The following is a 17,887-nucleotide window of genomic DNA, read 5'->3' on the forward strand; positions in this document are numbered from 1 at the left end:
AGTTTCGTAATTTGCTGCAGGGCGTTCCCATTTTACTTATTTACGGTTATGTTGGCGAACTGTGGGTGGTGAGAGGGGAGGGGAAAAGACACGTGCAGTAAAGAAGTTGCTATTGTGCCAAACATACTGCTTTCTCGTTTGTTCAGTGATCCGAAACGCAGTCGCAAGTTTACTGACGAATTGCAGAGGGAATCCGTTTCCAAAGAAGCATGTGTTAAGAGCATTGTACTAGAGCATCAGGTGTTACTGTACGAGTCTTAAGTGAATTAACAGTGTACTAGGAATTATCCAGTGTTTCCTCTGTTTGCTGTTCCTTACAGAAACGGCATTCAGAATACTGCCAATAACATTTGAACAAATAGCGTGTTTATAGATTGAACCCAAATTCAGTTAGCACAAAGTTTCCAAAGTTATGTCTTCTCCTTTGGTTCTTCAATTAAATCCGTATTCATGCTACGTGCCTTATCAATCTCATTCTCCTTAATATACCACCCTCCTAATATTCGGTGAAGAATACGAACAAATTATGAAGATCTATATGAAGTAGCGTATCTAAACTGTGGCAAAAACGTAACTATTTATTGAACAGAATGTTTTGCTATGTGACCTCACCATTCTGTTGTATTAGCCAGAAACTTCAACTCCTTCATAGCCTATAAAAAATAATTAGTTTCACTGGTGAAGGAATTAAAGCAAAATGGAAATAGATAAGAATATAGTTGCACTTTTGACTTACATCATACACATTTCGGAGTCTAGAACTTACGAGGTGCTCTAGTAGCTTGGACGCATGCGTTGTATCCTGTGTAGTGTGTGTAACCAAGAAAGTAAATAGTTGTGTTTAAGCATAATCGTTGAATTGGGTGACTTATTAATGGCTACGGAGTGAATTAAACTGTTTTGTTTAATTACTTACATATGTTTACAGCAACAGCTTCTCTTCACAGTTGTAATCTATAAAGCAGATGCATTTCAGTGCTGTGTAGTCGTGTGATAATCCCGTGCTGGACTTAATGTACTCCACTACTTCGTTTTTACGTAAGTGAAGGTAAACTTTTTGGTGTTAGTTTCAGTATTGAAAAGAAGATGATTTTTGTGTTTCACTTCGTAGTTACATTGTTTTAAACACCAGCCTTATGGAACTGAATTCTATTTTAAAACTTTTCATAACGTTATCAATGAATGGTGTGTGATATAGCGGACGTTACTCAAAACATTTATGCGTCATTGTTGAAAGCAACGTTGGATGACCTGATAAAATCGCTTAGTGCCAGAATCCGTGGTCGGAGGCAGTAGGATTCTCAGAAACTTCAGGAGTTTCTGTCCCAAAAGAAGACGTTGGAATCATATGACTCGAAATACCTCTATGTAAGTAGCAACGCACTATTTCTTACTTCAGGCCTAGTAATTAAGCAACAAGTAAAATGATATGCAATTTACTAAAAAAGTGAATCTGTCAGCTACTCTTACAGTATCAATGCCATGTCGTAATATGTACTTTAATGGAATGGTAAAGTCGATGTTCTTCAAAGGTTAAGACGTGAGGAAAATTGAATAACGTGGAGTATTTTCTTACGTCAGTGATTTGAGTTGATCGATGTAGGGTAGTTCAAGTTTTGTTGACTGTAGTGTAATTAGCATTTGTAATGTCTGCAACAAATGCACATTTATATACTAACCAAAATATTTACTTCAGTACAGTCAGCGTTCTTCATGGAAGAATGATACTGATTCTAAAGTTTAACCTACAAATGCTGCCACAAGCGTACATAAACACAGCACGAAGAATAATAAACTGTGATTATACAACCACAAAATGATACATTTGGTTAATGGGGCAAATACAGAACATGTTAGCGATGTAGGATTTTGGATTTAAGGTACTGATTACAGGAACTGCATCTCCGTAAAACGGGCGAACGACACTAAATCTGTTTGTGCGAAAAATGTATTGTTTTTCTTTCATCTTGTGAAAAGTATTTCGTTTATCTAATATTTGCGCCCAGTCATGGCGAAAATTTAACTGAACTGTACTTGACGTCAGCTTATCGTTCATATTTATCAAAGTATAAACTCTAAGAAAGTTGTGTTTTAGACAAGCGCATGGAAGTATTTGTGCTCCTGTGTTAAGAAGAACAGACAAGAGTTGAGAATTTTTTCATAAAACTCTTCTGTATTAAATTTAATTAAAATCGGTTTATCCGTTCCATTCACCCAGACTGATTTGGAAATAATAACTAAGTTCTGTGAGGCTGTATTATAAATCTAATAACAAATAAAATATTCACTAATGGTCACTTACGTTTTGTCTCAAAGATTAAAGAAATGAATATTCATGTTGTCTTTCGTACAGGACGTATCTTCAAGTGAGAAAGGGACCCATATTCGTAATTAAATGGTTAGCTCTCTTACTTCGTATTCATGAGACCCCTGGTTCAAATCTCTGGACACTGTTTATCCTGACTTAGGTTTTCGTGGTTTTCTTCAGTCCTTCTAGGAAAGCTCTGGGGTAGCACCTTGAATTAGGCTACTGCCACTTCATTCCATACTTTCCAATTTATTATTCATTAACATTCTCTTATTCGACGCTAAAAGTCTTGAGTTTCTGAAAAAAAGCGTCGTTAAATAGACTACAAATAAATAAAATAATCGGTAGTGCATGGAACGGAGAGAAGTGCAATCCTCGCTGAACTGTGCATAGTTACCTTTCTTGCGTGTAGATGGCAGTGATGTGATGTTTGGTGATTAATTAAATCAAACCAGTGTGGGTTAATACATGCTGTCTATATGCTGCAAGATCTCTTTGATTTGTGGTGTTCTTGAGCAGACTACAATTTAATTATGCATTATTAATGATTATTTATTTATTAGTTTTACATAGTTTCTGATTTTACGGAACCTGAAGTCTCATAGATTTTATTCTTGATTTAATCACAGAATTGTGCATAGCGAAGTGTACAAATTATAAGGCTCCTTAATATAATAGAGTGACGCACTGAATAGTGAATTCGTGAAGTTATTGCCTTTCTGTTCAAGAATTTTTGCCTATAGATTATATTAAATACAGATGTTACATAAACTTCAGATATCAGGTTCTGGTATAATTGATACTCCACACAAAACTTTCTTCAGTAGTTCGTCTGTCAGACGTTGGTGACTGTTTTGATCCAGTCAACGTAGTACGCGACTTCTGTGTACACCCCTGGGTATGGTGGCTGAGTGCAGGGCTTGACGGACCACGAGACGATACCCACCTGATAATTATTCGCAATTAGAGGACCTCCAGAATCACCCTGTGAAGTACACACGAACGTATAAAGCAGGTGTTTTTGATGTTGTTTTGTTCATTATCTGTGAAAATTTAATTCTTAATTAGTGTTGGAATATGCGCCATTTGGATAACACGACGAATGGCTGGTATTAAATAAAACTGAAATATTTGCTTTAAAGTTAGAAAAATGGACAATTTCGGGATTTAATTTGTTTCAAAACTGGCCAGTTTAATTTTATATCGTTTCGGCTTGTTGTAATAGGCCAAGGCTGCAATGTTTTAAGGTAAGTTAAATTCCAGTCTTTGCAGTTATCCGTTATAAAGTAATGCATGTTAATTTCCATAGAAGATTATATTGTTTGGTTGGCTTAGTAAATAGGACTATATTAATGGACTTATTGTGGCAGTAAGTCTAAAGTTATGAAGCTTAGAGTTAAGTGTCTTGAATTTGTTGAGAGTAGTAATATATACTATAATGTCAATTATTCCCTTGAATTAAAATAATTTGTTGTTCTTTAAAATGTTACTAAGGAGTTTTCAGTATAAAATACGTTGCCGTAGAAGGAAAATAGGTTAGTTCCTTTGAAGCAATCAATTCTTAGGCCGCCTTGTCGTGGAGTTCCATTGCGTTTCGAAAAGTTAACTTATCCGGGTGTAAAATCAATGACAACCTCAGAGAAGGTTATTTTATTTTATTTTAGTGTTCTGTCTGACGACAGGTCCATATGAACAGGATCCTTACATCCTTTTCTCGGACTGGGACCTGTTCATATACGTTCTTGGCAGATGATCCAGAAGTGGTTTGCCATTGCCTTCTTCTGTGTGTGAATGGAGTAATTGAAACCGGGGAAGCCCACGGAGGAAAACTCCGTGTTGCCAAGACCACGGCCTTGCCCAACACAAGTTATAAATTCGGGCACCGCCGGGAATCGAACCCGAGACCCCAGGATTACAAGGCCAGCGTTATAAAAAGAAGGGCTCTTCGTTCCCTGGGAATCAAACCGCAGTTTTTAGCCCCGTAACTATTTGCTTTATTGTACGATTTACCGAACTGAACGGTAATGGAAGTGGAAATCGAGCACCTGAAGCGTTTTGATGTTGTTCTACGCAAAACTGTTTTCCATAGTTCGTTTTTAGCTCGTGATTTACTTACACTGCAGTGTCCTTTACCACCGCCGGGAACTCCGGCACAGATGTTACTGGGTTTCACGTATCCTGTCAGTATTTCGTAGCATTCTTCATCAGATATTGTCACGATTTTGACCATCTTCAGGGTGTCGCTGGTCGGTCCTCCAGTCTGCAACATAGTTAGCTCTCATCAGGACATAAGCTTATACCCACAGTTTTCGACCGGGTCGGTCATCTACCGGTAGGGGGCAGATCACCGAATGTAAAGACTGCGATGTTGTTTTTCTGGACTGTGACGCCGCGAAGACTCGTAGGTGTTTCGGAGAAGCACACTGTCTCCATCTTCATGACTGGTTCTCTGAACCTTTGGCAACGATCTAGGAGTCTTCATGGCTTTACAACCGAGGGCAACATTGCCACAGTTGACACTAATTTGACGATCACATCTTGCATAATTTCTGAAGTATTGTTTACCTTTATGTTATATGTAGTTCTATATGTGTCGTTTACGTTGTAAATTAGAAATAACAACATGCCTGCCGATAAAAGTCGTCACGTGATAAGGTTTAAAGTCGATAAATTGCACAGCATTACAGTGTGAAAGGTAACAAATAATCGATAGTATGATTAGAACATCATTCGCCAAAGAGGCTCGGCAAATCTTAAACCTCTGTACTAGATGGCCCTGATGATGGAGGTAGTAACCTCCTCCAATATCATACCATCTCAGAAAACAACTAACTTCATGAAGACTGGGACATTCCAATTTCCGAAACGTCGCTTTTAGATGTTTTACATATTATAGCGTGAACGAAGAACACCTTATGCGTTTACAAAGGTGTAACAAAGATTAGGACAATGGATAATGTCCAAGAAATTTGCCACTGTACTAAAATACGTACATGCAAAGTTGTATATTGAATATTTCTAAATTCATGATCGTCGTTAAATGAGTGTCTTTATTTTAAGCTAGTAAGATCAGTGAACACTTACAAACCGATGTCCCCAGCCAATCACCGTGCTCGGAAGGCCTCCATCTGTGATTTGTGTCTGGGAAGGCAGGGTGACGACAGCCACGTATCCAGTCATAGACAGGTGACTTTCCAGCTGAAAGGATTGTTAAGAGGAAATTGAATGGCTTTAATTTCATTCAGTCCGTATGTTGAGGTTAGCAATGACTTTATCAGTAATTATAAAATTTAGTGATCTATTAAATTGTATATTTTACACTAACAATTCCGGCTTTGTTAAAACATTTGAAATCCATTGGCAATTATGCATACCATTTGATTTAATAATAAATAATTATTCATTTTTCCCACAGAATAATTTGTGGGTTTTGTATTATTGTCAGAATGAACAACCATTATATCTCTAAAGAATGTTATCCAATTGATCTCTCTAATGGAGACGCGTTAGACATATTCTGTCTACAAAATAAAAAGTTGCATTGATTAAACACTTTCTTGATTCACTAAACTCACACAAATCTAAAGTTCCAATACAAGCCATTAAATATGAAACAAAACACAGAAATAGTATTAAAATATATTAAAATTGTCCGTCAATCACAATAAAGTAATATAAGATAATTAAATGGTTAAAATATTATCCTTTGTTCCGTATCGAATACTCGATTTACATATGGAACATTCTCGACATGTTTCGACTTTCATAGAGCCGTCATCAGGTGTATGTTATAAATTCTTAATTCAATTACTAATTTTTAATTTTCTTATCATTTCTTCATTTTTCACATTGTAATTTCATTAATGGTTTGAATCCTTTAATTCACAGACCAATATACGCAGCATTAACATCACTCCGACAATACGATTGTACAAATGATATATAATACAACAACAAATGTTGACACAATGTGAAAAATGAAGAAATGATAAGAAAATTAAAAATTAGTAATTTAATTAAGAGTTTATAACATACACCTGATGACGGCTCTATGAAAGTCGAAACATGTCGAGAATGTTCCATTTGTAAATCGAGTATTCGATGCGGAACAAAGGATAATATTTTAACCATTTAATTATCTTATATTACTTTATTGTGATTGACGGACAATTTTAATATATTTTAATACTATTTTTAAATAAAATCACAATATGACGCACCTACAATATCTTAAAACACAGAAGTCGCAGGCTTGCTGTTATAAACGTGTATTTCCGTGAAAAGATAAAGATTAAAATTACCAAGCGAAACAGTACTTAGTGCCCTTGTAAGAGTAATTTTGCTGAATTTGAATTGAGTTTTGTAAACCCTGCAACAGGTAGCGTGCTTATACGCGATTGGTACATTATTTCACCGCGTCACGGCGCTTGTTCACGAGCAGATCGACGCTCTATCTGGGTCAGCAGTGCGTTTCGAATGGGAGTGTTCTGGAGGAATTCAAAACCAGCCTCACAGAAGGCAATTTAATTACTCAGCACGTAAATGTTTGCTAAATCCTGTTGGAAACCGTGGCGAAATTAAGAACAATTACGTTTTTGGAATGTATGTAATGCTATAATTAATCATCTCGTCTTCACTCCCAATGTCCGTGCGCTAAGATAAGTCCTTGGGGGAGGTAGTGAGCAGCACATGCGCACTCCGCGTATTAAAAACCAGCACTTCAGTAGATTGCAGGAGTGCAGTGCATTGTGTAGAGGAATAGTGTCGCAGGAGTGGACATGTTTTGTGGCCGTTCATGTCCACGCCACTTCCCGCGGACTTCTCATGGCGCGCCGGCAGTACGAAAAGTTTATATCTCCGGATTTTCTTCTGGCATCCAGGATCTCTTTGAATCTGTGGTCTGTATTCTAGTCCCTGATTTGGTGTTTTGTCTTCGTTTCGTGTTGTAACCAGTTATTTTGGTAGTTTTAAATTTCGCTGATAATATTTGAAGCATTTAATTTTTATTTTGATGTTAGTTCGTTGGTGTTCTATTATTTTAGTACAATACAGAGGTAGTATAACATTCATTTGTGCTGCTTACAGCCTCAAGGTGTTCGTTTTCAGAATCTTCATGTTACTGTCTACAAATAAAAACCAAAAGATGCTGTACGAAAAAAGAAAACTATAATTTTATATTTGTTTTATGTAGAAGATGAACTTGGATTCTTACTTCAAAGGAAGAACATTGCTTTAGGGTGTTGGAGAACAAAATACTTAAAGTATTTCAACTTCTAAGAGATAAAATAACAGAGGAATGAAGAAACTTATATAACGAAGGATCATATTTTCTGTGTTCTTCATCTGATATTACCTTAACTAAGCCTATGTCAAGAGGAATTGAATCAGAATGGATGTAGAATAGAATACATGAGAAATGTTTATAAAACTTCAGTCCGAAGATATTAGGGAAGAGATCACGTGGTAGAGTTGAGTAGAAGGACTGGTAGGTGAACATTATACATTCGCCTGGAACACTAGGTAAGCAGCTTACCTCCAGGACAGCGATGTCGTTCTCGTAGTTTTCCGGGTCGTAGTTCGGGTGGATCTTGTACCGGAGAACGTGTCTTCTCTCGCCCCCTTTGGACAGCACGTTCGTTCCCGCAAGCACACTGTAGTATATCGCTACCCTGCCACACACGACATAAATCGGTTCATACAGTACATGTCTGCCATTTTCTGCTCAAGGGATTGGTTCTGACGCAGAAATAAATGATATGTACCAGCGTGTAACCTACTTTGAAGTACCGAACGTAAAATCAATCATTCCTCATAAGAAAGAATGATTATCCGGAATGTTTGTATTATTATCGGAAACCTCTGGCCAACAATGACGGGAAAATTTAAAATACTACTTGAGGACGCACTTTTATTGAAAAGTCTAAAAATTCAGCATAGAAAATTAAAAAATAGTTACGTTTGCTTGAGCCTAATTAATAATTGTATTCTATTTAATGTAATGGAAATAATGATTTTAAAAATTATAACCAGCCAACATATATTTCAACACATTTTGTGCGCAGTACGTTGCATTATTTAATCAGTTTGTAATACAGAGCCAAGGCCTTCTGAATCTATGTCGTTCTATCAAAGTGCCTGATAAACATTTCAGTTAGTAGGGATGAAAGTAAGCAGTCTTTAAAATGTATGTTTATGCATTTCGGAGAAATTTGTAGAAATTATATGCCATAGATTTTGTTAAAAAATAAGAGTCTTTAAGTCTTACGCTGAAGAGATACGCTTAAGTTTTGCATCGTTTTTATTGTAATGATGGTAAGAATTATCGCCAACCTACGAACTGTCACTTATGTAGGATTTGAGGTTTTCACGGCCGTGAGTATGAAGATTTCTGTCTTCTGGGTTGTTGCGCCGTGTAGTCTGGTAGATGTTAACCAATGTTTCGGAGGTCATACTGCCTCCGTCATCAGGGCGATGAAGATTTCTGTCTTCTGGGTTGTTGCGCTGTGTAGACTGGTCGATGTTAACCAATGTTTCGGAGGTCATACTGCCTCCGTCATCAGGGCGATGAAGATTTCTGTCTTCTGGGTTGTTGCGCTGTGTAGACTGGTCGATGTTAACCAATGTTTCGGAGGTCATACTGCCTCCGTCATCAGGGCGATGAAGATTTCTGTCTTCTGGGTTGTTGCTCTGTGTAGACTGGTCGATGTTAACCAATGTTTCGGAGGTCATACTGCCTCCGTCATCAGGGCGATGAAGATTTCTGTCTTCTGGGTTGTTGTGCTGTGTACTCTGGTCGATGTTAACCAATGTTTCGGAGGTCATACTGCCTCCGTCATCAGGGCGATGAAGATTTCTGTCTTCTGGGTTGTTGCGCCGTGTACTCTGGTCGATGTTAACCAATGTTTCGGAGGTCATACTGCCTCCGTCATCAGGGCGATGAAGATTTCTGTCTTCTGGGTTGTTGCGCCGTGTACTCTGGTCGATGTTAACCAATGTTTCTGAGGTCATACTGCCTCCGTCATCAGGGCGATGAGTATGAAGATTTCTGTCTTCTGGGTTGTTGCGCTGTGTAGTCTGGTCGATGTTAACCAACGTTTCGGAGGTCATACTGCCTCCGTCATCAGGGCGATGAATCCAGAAGACAGCCATCTTCGGACTCACCGCCGTAAAAAACTCAAATCCTACATATCTAGGCCTGCCATTATTTTGTGAAACTGTTTGGATTTTTTTAAAAATATTACGACAGTTCCAAAATTTGTTTGTATATCTGACATACATCACCGATTATGTACTGGTGGTAACTACAAAAAAGAAACAAAAACAAACAGAGCACTGTAATTGTTTCTAACCTCAGAATAATTACTCAAGTGTTTGACGTCACACGATCTTAAATAGCTGTAATTATCGTTTCCATAATATCATTTACAATCTGACACAGGTAGGACATTCGCTTAAATAGAACCCTGTGAAACATATTTAAAATGCCACAGAGCAGTGGTTGATTTTCAGCAGGAATGTTCACCTATTATATCGCTTTAAAGTAAAGTGTTTAGTCCATCCGGAGTGTAGGACATAGTGTCTGTGTATGCTTTGTCACGCGACGAAGTAATTATCCTGACAATACCACCACAGGCCGAGTTCCTGTGTGTAAACGTTTTTATCTTGACACCTCGCTAACTCCGTATTTTCTGTTTGGAGAGACGGGTGGTAACTGTGCTAAGCATGTTAACCAAAGGAAGTCTCTAATTTGTTTATTTAATTGTGGTTTGTTAACTGACTGGTTTATATGCCATCAACTAGGACAGAGTAGTTATAAATAACCAGTTGGGAAGGATCTGAAAGGAAGCTGGTATATCATGTGAGATTTTTAGGTTATCGCTGCTGCCGATATGAAGACGGCTGCCTCCTGGGGCTTTGCTGGGTGAGTTTTGCGTCGTTATAAGAAACATATCGATTCCTATCCATATTGTGCATTAGTTATTAAGGTCTTCAAAGAAATTGCCAGTCGCAACAACTGACAACCGATAATAGATGTTTGCTACCATCTTAAACTGGCGATATGATGAACATCGAGGCAGCATTGGTTGAGTGACATTTTTGCTAGGCGCGTTATCGTTGTATTTTATTTTATTTGCGAGAACTGCTCCAGTGCTGCATTATTCTTGATTCTGGCCTCTCGACGCTTATGACTGCATTCTGCCAGTTCAGATAAAGAACGGGGAACAGCGCTACATTTCCCGTGTTAAGTCTCGAACGTGGTACAAGCTATGTTTATTTAGTGTTCTGTCTGACGACAGGTCCATATGAACAGGATCCTTCCATCCTTTTCTCGGACTGGGACCTGTTCATATACGTTCTTGGCAGATGATCCAGAAGTGGTTTGCCATTGCCTTCTTCCGTGTGTGAATGAAGTAATTGAAACCGGGGAAGCCCCCGGAGGAAACCTCCGTGTTGCCTAGACCACGGCCTTGCCCAACACAAGTTATATATTCGGGCACCGCCGGGAATCGAACCCGAGACTCCAGGATTACAAGGCCAGCGTTCTAACCGCTAGACCACCTCATCTTATTATTATTTAGTGTTCTGTCTGACGACAGGTCCATATGAACAGGATCCTTCCATCCTTTTCTCGGACTGGGACCTGTTCATATACGTTCTTGGCAGATGCTCCAGAAGTGGTTTGCCATTGCCTTCTTCTGTGTGTGAATGAAGTAATTGAAACCGGGGAAGCCCCCGGAGGAAAACTCCGTGTTGCGTAGACCACGGCCTTGCCCAACACAATTTTGCGATGTTATTTTGTTTTTCCAGATGCATGTGGACGTCTACAGCTTCTCATTTACCAGTAATTTAATTTACTTTGCATAATATTTTGTTATATGAGGCGCCATTTAACCTATGTAATATATGCAGAATGATTATATAACCTTCGAACTAACAATCCACTGCTACTTGAAGGTGATGGAAGACATGACAGACAGACGAATGACAGACGTACAGGAAATATAAAAACTGTCAGAAACTACGCGCCCTTAATCAGCTTTCCGTTTGACATGCTCTTATACACATGCAAAACGTTCGGTAACAAAATAGTTTACACACGCCGTGTGCCCCAGCTACAGTCCTTGGATCCTTACTCATCCTCAACGCAATGAGCAGCTGTCAGAATCCACTTACTGCTGAGGATAGTTCCGCCACACACGTGCTCATAATCGTACTGCAGCGAAATCTAGAACAGAGAAATGAACCCTTATTATCGCACAGAAGTTATTAAATTTGTGAAAATATAAGAATATAAACATTATTAGAATTCTCATGATATTACGCGGAAAAGGTACATCTACGTCTGAGCCATTACTGCCAGAAACTAGGTTAATCTAAATGGAAACTGCTACTGAGAAGTTGAAAAGGAATAATTCCCCGGGGTACTGATCAGATTCAGGCCGAATTGTTCAAAGCAAGAGACGAAACGTTGCGTTCCGAGATACGCAAAATTATTCGCTCGTTATGGAGTAAGGAGGAAATACCACATAAATAGAAGGAATCTATAATTGTACCAATTCATTAGAAGGGTTGTAAGACTGACTGTAATAATTATCGAGGAATCTCCCTCTTATCACCTGTCTATAAAATTTTTATCCAACATTATTCTGGCGAAGTTGAATCCATATGTCAGTGAAATTATTGGGGATCATCAGTGTGGGTCCCGTCGTAAAAATCTGCAGCTGATCAAATTTTCTACATTCTCCACGCACTACAGAAACAGTGGGACAGTCCATAAACTATTTATAGACTTGAAGGAAGCCGACGACTCATTTAAAAGAGAAGCTCTTTACAATATTTTGAATGAATTTGGTGTACATAAGCAGCTAATCAAGCTAATTAAAGGGTGTTTAAATGAAACTTCTAGCAAAATTCGTGCAGATAAACATTTGTCCAATACATTTCTTATTGAGAATGGTCTGAAACAGGGAGATGCTCTATCGCCGCTGCTTTTCAATGTTCCCTTAGAATATGTCATCAGAAAACCCCACGAAAATCAGGGCGATTTGAAATTGAATGGGACACATCAGCTTTTGGTCTATGCTAATGATATTAATCTGTTTGGCGATGATATAAATAGTATAAAAGCGAACACAGAACACTGTTAAGGGCTAGTAGGGATGTTTGTCTAGAGATAAATGCGGAAAAAAGAAAGTATATGATCGTGTCTCGGCATCAGAATTCGGGACAGAACCAGAATATAAGGAGAGCTAATGAACCGTTCGAAAATGGGCAACATTCAAGTACTTGGGGACGACAATACCAAGCCAGGATGACATTCATGACGAAATCAAGAGCAGATTAAATTCAGGGAATGCTTGCCATCATTCAGTCCAAAATCTTTTGCACTCCCGTCTCATATCAAAAAGAACTAAAGTGTAATTTTGCCAGCTGTGCTGTATGGGTGCGAAACTTGGTCTCTCATTATGAGGGAGGGACATAGATTGAGGGTCTTTGAGAACAGTGTGTTGAGGAGGAGGAGGATATTTGGACCCTAAAGGGAGAAAGACGGACCATGGAGAAAATTGCATAATGATGAGCTTAACACGGCCTGTACTCCTGACCTGATAATGTTAAGGTAAGGTACTAGTTGGGAGATCTGAAGGGAGACCACTGGGAAGACTTAGGCGTAAGTGGGATGATAACTTTAAGATGGACCCTAAGGAAACAGGAATCGACGGGGAAAACTGGATGCAGCTGGCTCAAGACAGAGTCCGGTGGCGGGGTTTTGTGAACACGGTGATGAACCTTCGGGTTCTATAAAGAAAGTGGGCTGTTCTTTAACATACCATCGACGTTTCAAAGAATTTCCCGAACAATAGAGTGAGTGTATTAGAATTCATAAGAGGAATTTTTGATGAGAGTGACAAAGCCGAACAATTTTCTTCCTACAGGAGTTGTTTGTTTAAGTAGCTTCCGGGTTTCTCAAACTGCCGGTAACTTCAGATACTCTCGCAATTTGGTGGTCGATTTAATGGTACTTTTGCTTTATACAGCGACCAAATATGTAAGTGCCGTGCTGTACCTTTGATTGCGGAGACGCAAGATTGTAACGCAACGTTTTGAAAAAGAAGTTCACGTGTTGAACAACAGTGATAAAAATTGTCTAACTGAAGGAGACTTGCCGTAAGACGTTTCCTTCGCATTCTCTGTCTTTCTCATTATTTCGCTGCACCCCTTGTTTGGTTATGTTAATAACCTGCTGGCTTTTCCATCATCTTTGTTTAAAATAATTTTAAGTGTAATCAACCAACGTCAGAATCCTTTAGAAATGAACCCTGTTGACTCCCCACGTGTTGCATATTTAACATTCCCTTCTTTCTTCGTGTCTCTGAACCTGTGCCAAATTTAATTTCGGTTGAGATTTCAGGTTCTGAAGGCGGCGACTATGAAGATGACTATCATTTGGAATGTTGAGCCATGTAATCTGATAGTAGTTTAACGACGTTTCGGAGGTGCTTGCTGCGTCCTTTATTTCTCCGATAATGGAAACAGCAAAAATCTTTTAAACGTCGATATCGTCTCGATGATAGAGGCAGAATCACCTCCGAAACGTCGGTAAACTTCTAGGAGACTACACGGCGCAATATCACAGAAGAGAGAAATAATTATTTCTTTTCCCTGAAAGAGATCTTAGTATTCAGGCTTTGTAGAAAAATGGCGATTTCTTGCCTGGCGTAACTCCGTATACTTTTCATCGAGTATCTTTTGTTTAAAATAATACGTATTCTTTCAACGTCGGTTCAGTGGCTGAGGAGAGTCGGTCTGAAAACAGTTATAAGGTCACGCGCTTAGGCCCGGATTACATTCCTACTGCTCTGGATGGTGCTGAACCTAAGTTTCTATCTTTATTATCTAAGTTCAAGCCAGGTAGCTGAGAAGTTTGTTACTGAACGTGATTTGCTGTCATGTACCTCTAAGTTCCACCGAAATAGGTTGTGTCTTAACCCATTTTCCTTTCAAACTTTTGTCTCGTAAGTTTCATAAATGTTTATCCTCTCTGAGTTACACGTGGGCTTTTGTCGAATGACGTCAAATATGAAAGAAAAATACATCCTTCGAGCCTTTAACCCGAAATTAATAATTGACCTATATGTGTTCTTCTACCTGGAGGTGAGTTTCGTTATTGAACCTAACGAGCAAAACTACTCAGATCCTCGCACGGTTTTTACCTAACAGCTACAAATAGAATAATCTAATTCTATTGAGCTAATTCCTTATTCAGAAGCTTATAGTTACTCAGCTGGTAAAACTCCCCAACGCCAATGGAATTCGAATTTTAATTGCCTTATTCACAACATACCGCCATATCTTGAGCCAGATGAATCCAGTTAAGTGTTATTTTCTTAACATGCATTTTAATATTATCCTCCTTTGTACTCGTGATATCTCATTTCTCCCATGCATGATGCATGCCATGCCTATCTCTTCCTTCTTCACATATTCATCCTAATAATATTTAGTAAGAGTAAAATGTATTGAGTTCCTCATTACAAAATTCTCTCCGGCCTCCTTTAAATTTTACCACACTTAAATCCATTTATTTTCCACAGCATCCCATTTACAAACACATTCAGTCTATGTTCATCCCTTACTGTGGAATAAAGTGCCAAATTCATGCAGAACAAAAGAAAGACTTAAATGTTACGATATTCAGGTTTTTTTATAGCAGACACGAAGACAAAAATTCTAAACGGCTTGGTAAGCGGAATTCCCTAATATTATCAGCTAGTACTTTTTTCGTGAATGTAATTTTAACTTCGTACCGTCGTTCTCAAATGCTTAAAGTTTCCTACGATTTTTATTTAGACACACGGGTAAATTATAAATGCATCCATATTAGTCGGAATGCCTGAAAATAAGAGACCACACCCAGTATTTAGGCTTAAGTTGCAGGTAATATAATACTGAAATGAATATTAAAGAAATGGCATGTGGGAGTAAGACTGGATTAATTTGGCTCAGGTTAGGGTCCAGTGGACCCTATACATTGCGCACTTGTGAACATTCTAATGGGTTTTCGGGGCGATGTTAAAGGTATTGAGTTACTTCACAAAGTGATCGCAGGTATTTAATTAAACTTTATGTAGTTCGAATGCAGTCAGTTTGCAAATCACGTCACATGCATATGAAATTGCCTGTAATGCAGTCTGTAAATGGAGCCACGTATCTGAACTCACCTGAAATGGAAATTGTCCTGGCGTCGCATCAGTTCCGTTCACTATTCTGCCACCATTTATTGTGTCGACGTTTCCTGGTGAACCTTTAACACATACATATTTTTTTTTTATTTCTCGAATCATTATATATGATTCTTAGCAGGAAATGCTTGAGAGATCGAATTATCAGCTTGAAGTAGTAGCTTCAAGGTCATCGGAAATATGCGTAAAATGTCTTGTAAAAGTCAATAAAGTACTTGTGTTGATAGATTGAGACTGGAATGTCACAGTTATAAAAACTATGTTTAACTTGGGAAAAATCTGTCACATAAGATAAGGGAAATGATCGTAGAAAATTATATTGTAGATATCTGTAGCTTATTTTATTCTAATTTTTATCAGTTCACGTGCAAAGTAAATTGTTTAAAAAACAGATTAAAGAGTTTACCCATTTCCAGTACCCCAAATGTTCCCAGTCGGTTGTACTCAGAGATCAGACATTAACAGAAGAGACTTTACTCGTCTGTAACCATCGAAGATTTGAACTCATACTGAATGTAACGAGATGAAACAGGAAGTCCGAGCTCAAACTCGAGTGTCCGGGGAAACGAGAATAGTCGATTCTCTGAATCTGAACAACAAATTATTCATGCCACTTCCGAAACAGAAACTTCGCGAAAAGTAGAGAGGAACGAGGTTAAAGAGTCGCCGAAATATCTTCGAGAGGAAATTAAGAAGTCGTCAGAATTAAAACGCTATCAAACTGACGCCACAAGAAGACGGATATGTGCTAAAAATCCGGAAGGGAAATATTTGTTTTGTTTCCCCACAGATTGGTAAATAATCCAGTTACTTTTCCACGATTAATCATGCGGTACAGAATGGTACGATATTGTAACCCTATGTCAAATATTATGTAAATGTAGATGAATTTCTATTTTAAACAGATTTATGTATAAAAATTAAAAAAATAAGCCAACAACACTTTTTTATCCATACATAATGTACGATTCTAATGTATCATTAGTCACAGGCTACCTAAAAATCACGTCCCATAATCCAGAAACTTATTTCTTAATCTTAGTGCGGAGAAAAACGTTTAAGGCAACTTGTATGCTATGTTTACTTGCCTGCTTTTATTTGTATAATTCTTGAAGGGATACTTAAACATTTGTTAAGAAGTAACGTATTTTACAAAACCGAACAAAACAATACATACCGAATGTGATACGTCTATCAGGCCTATACCATGTCTTACTCACCTTTAACTCCGACAAGTACAATGACGCTGAACAAAGTGAGAAGACGCAACATTGTGACACAATGTCAGCGAAGGAAACACTGTCCTCTTTAAAAGAAGATCCCTAAATTTAAGGCTGAATAAAAATGCTTGTCTGCAAATCTTATCAAACTGGTAAGATAACAATTCAAGCACTGAAACTTATTGAGACATTATTATCAAGATCTCTTATCACGCCCACAGCAAAAGTAACACATGTTTCATAGCATTGTCACAAAATAAATGTATTGGCAGATAACAGAATGAATTCTATTGCAGAAAGAGAATAGAGTTAAAGTTTCAGCCAATGAAACTTTTATCGACGGAGCTGTTCTAAGTAATGAAAATATATAGCCTGTAACAACTTTAAACGTAGATGGTTCTCCAATCTAGGCCCCGTCATCGGCTATCCTAAGTGGTTATGCTCCTGATTTTCATCAGAAATAACATCGGAATTGATCACTGAAACATGTGATGGAGAAAAGAAATCTGCAAGGCTGTGTTATTCTGAATTCTTGAATTCATTAGCACGTTTAATGCTACGGAGAGTTTATATCGAATCAAAAACGTATTGCCAGTGAAAATTTATCTGCTCTCCTTATCTTGAGACTGAATTATGCAATTGTACTTTTCAAAAGTATAGTTTGAAAACTTGTTATTAAAGTATCTGTTATTCTCAGCAGTGAAATAAAACATAAGGTTCGTACTGGAAATAATGCGGATACGTGATATAAAGTGTAAATGGCATTACAGTCATTGAGTATTCTGAAGCATTTCTCTTCATGTTTTAGTAGATGATGTCGTCTCTCTGTACCCCAGAGGAATTCTTCCTATAACTGAGCCAGCCTGCTGGAAGCAGAATTCCTCATTTTATCTGCTGTAATGTAATTAAGGACAAGGATTAAGTGATACATCTGTGCTCAATCCCACAGAAGGTAGCATTCTAATCCGACCTGCACTTTGATGTATCAACTCGTTGTTTCTATCTGAGAGCTTTAATTAACTGCAAGAGACTTCTCTGGTGAACACGAAATATACCATTTCAGATTTTGTGTGTCTAGACCGGCTTTACTTTGTTAAAGTACCTGTGATATGTTTCGG

The 17,887-nt window shown here is 38.1% G+C and overlaps 2 protein-coding genes across 15 annotated transcripts in view; one reads left to right on the plus strand and one right to left on the minus strand.

Moving 5' to 3' along the window:
* Window positions 1-77: 77 nt before the first annotated feature.
* The window catches only part of bma (SCY1-like protein bma), a 323,838-nt gene continuing 306,028 nt past the window's right edge, over window positions 78-17,887 (plus strand). For 9 of the 14 annotated variants that reach the window (XM_087344001.1, XM_087344000.1, XM_087343998.1 and 6 more), the window contains exon 1: window positions 79-1,368. The gene's annotated coding sequence lies outside the window, so the exon portion shown is untranslated. Of the gene's footprint in view, window positions 1,369-17,887 lie in introns of all 14 variants that reach the window. The other 5 variants (XM_087344003.1, XM_022065882.2, XM_087344002.1 and 2 more) reach the window with 2 other exon arrangements.
* Window positions 2,766-16,873, minus strand: LOC110830687 (trypsin-4-like). Its single transcript, XM_022065897.2, has 7 exons — window positions 16,770-16,873; window positions 15,529-15,611; window positions 11,443-11,534; window positions 7,842-7,977; window positions 5,393-5,506; window positions 4,425-4,568; window positions 2,766-3,293 (listed from the first exon to the last, which is right to left on the minus strand). The coding sequence occupies exons 1-7, from the start codon at window positions 16,819-16,821 to the stop codon at window positions 3,144-3,146; spliced, it is 771 nt and encodes a 256-aa protein (XP_021921589.1). The 5' UTR covers window positions 16,822-16,873; the 3' UTR covers window positions 2,766-3,143.

The sequence above is a fragment of the Zootermopsis nevadensis genome, unplaced genomic scaffold, assembly GCF_977971745.1.
Source record: "Zootermopsis nevadensis isolate Lab colony 2312 unplaced genomic scaffold, Znev_1.0 Znev_ptg000007l, whole genome shotgun sequence".
NCBI classification, from domain to species: domain Eukaryota; kingdom Metazoa; phylum Arthropoda; class Insecta; order Blattodea; family Termopsidae; genus Zootermopsis; species Zootermopsis nevadensis.

Coding starts and splice junctions, on each gene's coding strand:
- LOC110830687 (XM_022065897.2), bottom strand. CDS start 16,821: ATGTTGCGTCTTCTCACTTTGTTCAGCGTCATTGTACTTGTCGGAGTT. Junction 11,535..15,528: donor CAGGACAATTTCCATTTCAG/GTGAGTTCAGAT, acceptor TCTCTGTTCTAG/ATTTCGCTGCAGTACGATTA. Junction 3,294..4,424: donor GTGGTAAAGGACACTGCAGT/GTAAGTAAATCA, acceptor TGTACTTCACAG/GGTGATTCTGGAGGTCCTCT.